Here is a 7,245-nt window from a genome sequence, read left to right on the forward strand (position 1 = left end):
CGACGGCGGAGGGATACGGTCCGCCCCTGTGGGTAAGGACGCGCGGTCCCTGCGGCCGCCTCAGCCCCCGAGGGGATGACGTCGCGCGGCGCTGGGAGGAGATCTCGCGAGACCTGGGGCATGCTAGGGTTCTGCACGTTCTGGCGCTGCGACCCCTGTAAGTCCTCTGCTTCTGGTGCTCCAAGCTCGTGTGATCGATGATCAAGGAACGTTGAAAGGCACATGTTTTTTACAACGGTTGACTGTCCGGGATGCAGTTCCCGGAGGAAATCGCTTAAGCCAACTGCAACTTTCCCGCAGGAGGAAGGGACTTGTCCAAGGTCACACAGTTTTTTGGACTTTTCTGACGCCTCAGGTCGTAGCAGATCCGTTTCCGGATGTTGTGTACTATCAGCCTAGACACCCACCGGGAATGAGGTTTTTGGAGCTTGAGTCTCCGAGACGGGCCCTTGCGACAAAGGCCGTAGCTGAAGATGCTTTGAATATCGCTGTTCAGTCCCGGCCACTGGTCTTTCAGCTTTAGGAAAGGTGTCCACCCAGGGGTGTGACTCATGCCTATAATCCTAGCACTTAGGGAGGCTGAGACAGGTGCATCACAATTTGGGCCTAGCCAGGGAAGCTTAGCATATCGAGACCCTGTCTTGGGGGAGGGGGTGTAGCTCAGTACAAAGGCCCTAGATTTGGCCAGACCTCTGTATGGAAAATTCTTACAAATATGCATTGTACCAATTACCTTAGGAAAAAAGTGCAGTAGCTAAAACCCACTGTGAGCTTCAGGTTACCATCAGGGTACCCACTGATAAGCAAGCCTGAAATAGGTGGAGTTGTTTCATAGTAGATGGAGACAAAAAGGTAATTCACTAAGCACCTAGTGTGTGCTGAGTCCTACACCATGACCAGAATGACTGAGGCCAGACCTGATTTGGGAGTGGCTCATTATGTGGCTACAGACACAGGAGAAAAGTAAGGAATATCTTTCTGAGAAGTAATGGTCACGTTCTCAAACACTCGGAGTCCCGCATTTGTATCTTTTTCCTTCTATGTGGAAAGGACCCTTGAAGATCTTTTGATTCTAACTCCTGAGTTTAGACAAGAAAAAACTGGAGTCCAACTTAGGGAAGGATCTTGCCAAAGTTACACAGTAGGTGAATGGCAAGGCTCATTACCTCACCTGCCATTAGGTCAGGACCACCTTAGGTGCAGGGAAAGAAATTGTACCTAGTCACCTAGGGTGAGTACATCTGAGGTTGTGGGTGAAGAGAAATATTCTGTAGTCCCAGATCTTTTCTGAAATATGGAAGAGGTACAAAATGTTCCTGGTCAGATTTAAATTTTTTTTATCAATAGTAATTTTTTAGCTAGATGTAGTGGCATGTGCCTGTAATCCCAGCATTTGGGAGGCTGAGGGGATCAAACTTGGGACTTTGCGCTTGCAAGGCAGGTGGTGGAACCACTGAGCTAAATCCCCAGCCCCTAAAAGCAATATATATTTGTTGCAAAAAACATAGCAAAGGGAGGAAATAGAAGTTACTCATACTCTCATCATCCAGTTAATTAGTAACCACTTTTGACATTTGATTATATCTTTTGATTCATTATATATAAATACATATTTTCTATATACATATTTTCTATGTATAAATACATATTTTTCTGTCAAAAAATATGCTGTCAGTGGAGCATGGTGGAGTACATCTGTAATCCTAGGACTTTGGGAGAGTGAGGCTGAAGTATCAGAAGTCTGAACTAGCCTGGGCAATTTAGCAACTTAATGAGACCCTGTCTCAAAATAGAGAAAAATGTAGGTCAGTGCAAAGGCCCTGGGTTTAATCCCCAGTAAAAGAAAGGGGAGGGGAGAGAAAGAAAGAAAAAGAGAGAGAGAAAGGAAGGAAGGAAAGATAAATCATTCCATATTACCATGTGGTAATATAGTTTTAAGCTTTTTTTAGAAGTGGCTTGGGCTCCAGTGATCCTCCTACCTCAGCCTCCTGAGTAGTTGGTATTACAAATGCTTACCTTGAGCCTAGCTGGTAATCTACTTTTAAAATGAATAGTGTGGGGCTAGGGATTTAGCTCAAATGGCATAGTGCCTGCCTGACAAGCTCAAGGTCCTAAGTTCAATCCCCAGAACCAAAAAAATAAATAAAGTAAACACTGTGTTGTGACTTTTCCTGTTCCAATAAACATTTCTACCTTATTTTAATGGCTTAATATTCTAGCAAACCATATGTAGTCTATAACCCAGCTACTATATTTGGAAGGCTGAGATAGAAGGATCACTTGAGCCCTGGAATTCAAGACCAGCATGGGCAACATAGCAAGACCCTGTTTTAAAACAACAGTAACAAAATATATACCATATATATTTAACTGGTCACATTTTGGCAAACAATTCAATCATTTCCAATTTAATGGTGTGAATATCCTGTAGGTAATTTTTCTTTTCTTTTTTTTTTTTTTTTTTTTTTTTGGCGGTACCTGGGATCATACTCAGGACTTTGTGCTTGCAAGGCAGGCATAGCGCCACTGAGTTAATCCCCAGCCTTCCTGTAGGTAATTTTTTTATTTTGGTCTTTTTTTTTTTTTTTTTTTTTGGTACTGGGGATCAAACTCAGGACCTTGCACTTACATGGCAGGTGGTGGAACCACTGAGCTAAATCCTGGGCCCTTGTTTTGGACTTTTTGCAGCAGGATCTTGCTACGTAGTTCGAGCTGGCCAAGAACTTACTGTGTAGCCAAGGCTGACTTTGAATTTATGACAATCTTTCTGCCTCAGCTTCTAGACTGCTGGGATTGCAGGCATGCCCACCAAGCCCAGCTCCTTGATTTATTAGTCATCAGGAAGATGCAAATTAAAACTACAATGAGATAGCATTTCACATTCATTATCGTGGCTAAAATTTTGTTAAAAAATTAGTAAAAGTGACAAAGAGGCACAGAAATCAGAAATCTCATATCCATCTGGAAATGTAAAATGATACAAACCAGTTTGGAGACCTGTTTGCTAATTTCTTATCAAATGAAACATTCAGGCCGGATATGGTGTCACACCCTTGTAATCCCAGCAACTCTGGGAAGCTGAGGCAGGAGGATCACAAATTCAAGTCTAGCTTAGGCAATTTAGTGATTTACTAAAACTCTGTCTCAAAATTAAAAAATAAATGACTGGAGACTGTAGCTCAGTGTGAAGGTTCTAAAATCATTTCCCAGTATAGAAAAAAACAAAATGAAACAAAAGACATAAAAGTAGCCAAGCATGGTGGCGTTTGAGACCAGCCTTGGCTACATAGCAAGACTCTGTCTCAAAAAAATAAAAATAAAATAAATAAAGACTTTCCTTTGGCAAAGGTGTCCCCAGCGCTGATAACAGTGATGTAGTAGAGGTTAAATGATAAGGAGGACACTGTCAATTTTAAATCAGCAGATAACCGCTGTGGGTTGAATCAAAGGGACAGTTGAAGCAGCCGGGAGACTCCTGATCTCCTGGTCTCAGCAGCCCTATAGGAGAGGCCATGTGTCCTTTTCTTTCTTTCTTTTTCCTTCCCAGTACCAGGATTCAAACCCAGGACCTTGCACTTGCCAGGCAGGCACAGCACCACTGAACTAAATCCTGGGCCCCAGGGGCCACTGTGTCTTGCCAAAGTAAGAAGTATAGGGTGGAGCTCAGTGGTTCAGCCACTGCCTGCCTTGCAAGCACAAGGACTGGAGTTCAATCCCTGTTACCAAAAACAACGACAACAACAAAAATGTAAGGTGATCAGGAATGTTTTTCTAGGATTTTTTTTTAAGGTGTAGTTTTAGTCTTAAAATGTAAGAATATCACAAAACACTCCACTTTTAAAGCTGATGCTATGATTAGAGACTATTTCAGGTTATCTAATCTATTTCTTTGGAAAGCTGGGCTTTATGAATTTGAAATAGCCCCCCCTTTTTAATTGTCAAAAGTCAGGTGCCCAGGGATTTAGCTCAGTGGTGCTTCTGCCTGCCTCACAAGCTCAGGGTCTTGAGTTCAATCCCTGATACAAAAAAGAAAGAAAAAATCGGATCAGTGGTTTATTGAAGGAACTGTATTCGATTTTACATTGTTTGTGTACAGCCTTTCTCTCTTGTGGTAAGCACATCAATTTCAGCTATATTCTGCCTACCCACATTGACTTTGTTGGAGTCTGTTACCCTACTTCATAAGAATTGCTAAGTATTCTACTCTCTGCCTCTCAAGCACAATGTCCTCAATCCAGGGCACCAAAAAAAAAAAAAAAAAAAAAAAAAAAAAAGAATTGCTAAGAAATGACAGTACTTTTGCCACCTGACTCTTAGTTTGTCAGCAGTTTGGTTTTTGCCTAAAAGTTACCTCTTCCCGGAAGCTTTCTCTTGCCAGTAACCCTAGAGTGGGTTATGTGCCCTAGGTTAGAGTCCTGCCATCAGGATTGATCACTCTCAATTGTAATTGTTGGACAACTGTTTCATTCAATAGACTGTCAGTTTCTAGAGGGCAGAGAGATTGTATTGTTCTTCTCTTAATCTCCAGTGCCTGGCCTCTCAGACACTTATTGAGTGAATTCATGAATGATTGGCTGAATAACGAGCAGCTCGGGAAGAGCCCCTTTATTCTCAAAGGCTGCTGGGTGAGACCACAGCTCCCTCACATACATACAGCCATACGTACACACACACACACACACACACACACACACACACACACACGCACGGTGGTATCCAAGACTTTATATCACAGAATGCCTAGGGTCTAAACCCAAGGTAGAGGGGATGGAAATCTAGTAGGAAAGAAAAAGACTGTCCCTGCTCTGTCCTTGAAGATAACATCCTGCGTCGTACGACTTGCCTGGTGAAACTGACCTAAAGGAGAAAGGTGGCCATGCACAGGTGGTTTCTTCCTATCCTGAGGTCAATGGTACTGAGTGTAGTATGGCCCAATGATTTAAAAAAAAAAAGGCTCCTGTCATGAAGAAAAGTGCTCAACAAATATTACTAATGATGATGAGGGTTTTCCTGGGAGGAGAAAGAATTGCAAGCTGGGCCACTGAGAAGCTAGGGTGAGACAGCATCAGGAGAAGGGAATCTCTTCCTTCAGGCTCAGCCTGCACTCCCAGAGCCAGCAATCTGCGGGGCTTTCAGCCTGGGAAACGCCTGACTGATGGACCTACAGACACCCCCAGCCTTTCTCTGTATCCTAGAGAGAAAGTGAGGAACTGAGGATTGCTTCAATGGGAGGCTGTGAATATACAGTTGTCCACCAAATCTGTTAGCCCCCCCGCTTAAATGGTGATACTGGGTTGAACTCAAAGGTTTTACAGTGAGCTACATCCCAGACAGGTATACACACCATTTTTTTTTTTTGAGGCAGATTCTCACTAAATCGCTATATTACCCACAGTGGACTCAAACTTGTGATCCTCCTGTGTCAGTCTCCCAGAGTGCTGGGATCACAGTTTAAATTGTATTTGCACAGGAGTAATATGTGGTCAGTGTAAAACATTCAACATTTCAGTGTCGGTGTGTGCCTGTAATCCCACCACGGGGAGGCTTATGCAAGAAGATCAAAAGTTCAAGTCTCACCTGGGCAATTTACAGAGACCCAGTCTCAAAATATAAAATAAAAAAGGGTAGGGGAGGGCCAGGGATTTAGCTCAGTGGTTCCCCGCTTGCCTGCCTTGCAAGTACCAAGATCCTAAATTCTATACCTGGTACCAAAAAAAATAAAAAATAAAGAGAGAAAATAAAATTGGTAATATACAATTGTAAAAATGGGAGGGTGTGCGGTGGTTCACACTTATAGTCCCAGCTACTCTTGTGGCTTAAATTGCAAGATTTCTTGAGCTCACCAGTGGGAGACTAGCCTAAGACGGACTCAAAATCAACATCAAAACAAGCAAAAAAAAAACAAAAAAACAAAAAAAAAACCTTTATGACAGTGTGTCTTAAAGTGTGCATAGAAAAACTTCTGGACATTTGAATAATTTTTTATTTCTAATTTAGGCTGTATGGGGGATTGAACCCAGAACCTTCACACTGAGCTACATACCTTATCCTGTCTTTAAAAATTTTGAGACAGCCTGGCTAAATTGACCAGGCTGACTAAGAACACACAATCCTCCTGCCTCAGCCTCCAAGAATGCTCAGATTGCAGGGTACCACCATGCTCAGATAATAAAAACTGTTATCCCTGTAGAATTTATGTGGAAAAAGTGAGGGAAGTTTCTTTAGCTTTTTGCTTTGCGTTCTCTTATGTTATTTACATTTCAGATTGTAAGTGTGGTTTGCTTTTGTTACCAACAACAAAAAAGAAACAAGAAGCTGGGCATGATGGTGCATGTCTATAATCCCAGCACTCTGCCAGGCTGAGGTGGAAAGATTGAAAATCTGAGCTCAGCCTAAACGAATTGTTTTTCAGCCTAAATGATTTAGCGAGATCCTATCTGAAAATAAAATATAAAAGATGAGATGGGGTGAAATGGGCCTGGGGACATAGTTTAGTTCAATCCTAGGTTCAACTCCCAGAACCAGACAAAGCAAAAACAAAAAGTCATTTATGGATTTCACCTAAATCACTACATGGATTTGATCCTGAGGGTATTCTATTCCTGCTGTCTTCCTTCCATCTCTGTAGGAAAAGAAAGTGAAGTGAACCCAGTGTAAAGGGTTCAGGCCTTCAGGACTGCTGCCTACTTCAGATAATTTGATTGCTGACTTCCCTCTAACTTACTTTAAGGAAATTAACTTTTGTTTGAAGCTGTTTTTTTTTTTTTTTTTTTTTTTTTTGAGACAAGAGTTGCACTATGTAGTTCAGGCTGGCCTTAAACTCACCATGTAGCCTAGACTGCCCTAGGACTCTTTTTTTTTTAATTTTAAAAAATTAATTAAAAATTAATAATTAATTTTATTAGTGCATTTTAGGTAATGCGTCATTGGAAATTTGTACCTTTACATAATATATCTTGGTTCTTATTTTTCCCCATTTCCCTGCCTCCCTTCAACCCCTCCAACCCTCCCTATTTTTTTCCTTTTCTCATATTTATTCCATTACCTTCTCTCCTCTTCCCGACCCCTTCCACTTCATGGTCTAGGACTCTTGCAATCCTCCTGCCTCAGTCTCCGGAAGGCTGGGTTCACAGGCGCACTCCACCATATCCGGTTTAATTTATTTATTCTTTGGGTTTTTCATATAAGAGAAAGCATGTATCTGATTTATTTCACTTAACATTATAGTCTCAGGGTGTATCTATT

General features: G+C 41.9%; 1 protein-coding gene across 1 annotated transcript in view; it reads right to left on the bottom strand.

Annotated features, from left to right (window-relative positions):
- The window catches only part of Ube2d2 (ubiquitin conjugating enzyme E2 D2), a 65,359-nt gene extending 65,135 nt beyond the window's left edge, over window positions 1-224 (bottom strand). The window contains exon 1 of the mRNA XM_010613911.1: window positions 5-224. Within this exon, the coding sequence (XP_010612213.1) occupies window positions 5-224 (220 nt within the window). The remainder of the gene's footprint in view (window positions 1-4) is intronic.
- Between the last annotated feature and the right edge of the window lie 7,021 nt (window positions 225-7,245).

The sequence above is a fragment of the Fukomys damarensis genome, unplaced genomic scaffold (genome assembly GCF_012274545.1).
Source record: "Fukomys damarensis isolate Sample0158 unplaced genomic scaffold, DMR_v1.0_HiC HiC_scaffold_3, whole genome shotgun sequence".
Lineage (NCBI taxonomy): Eukaryota > Metazoa > Chordata > Mammalia > Rodentia > Bathyergidae > Fukomys > Fukomys damarensis.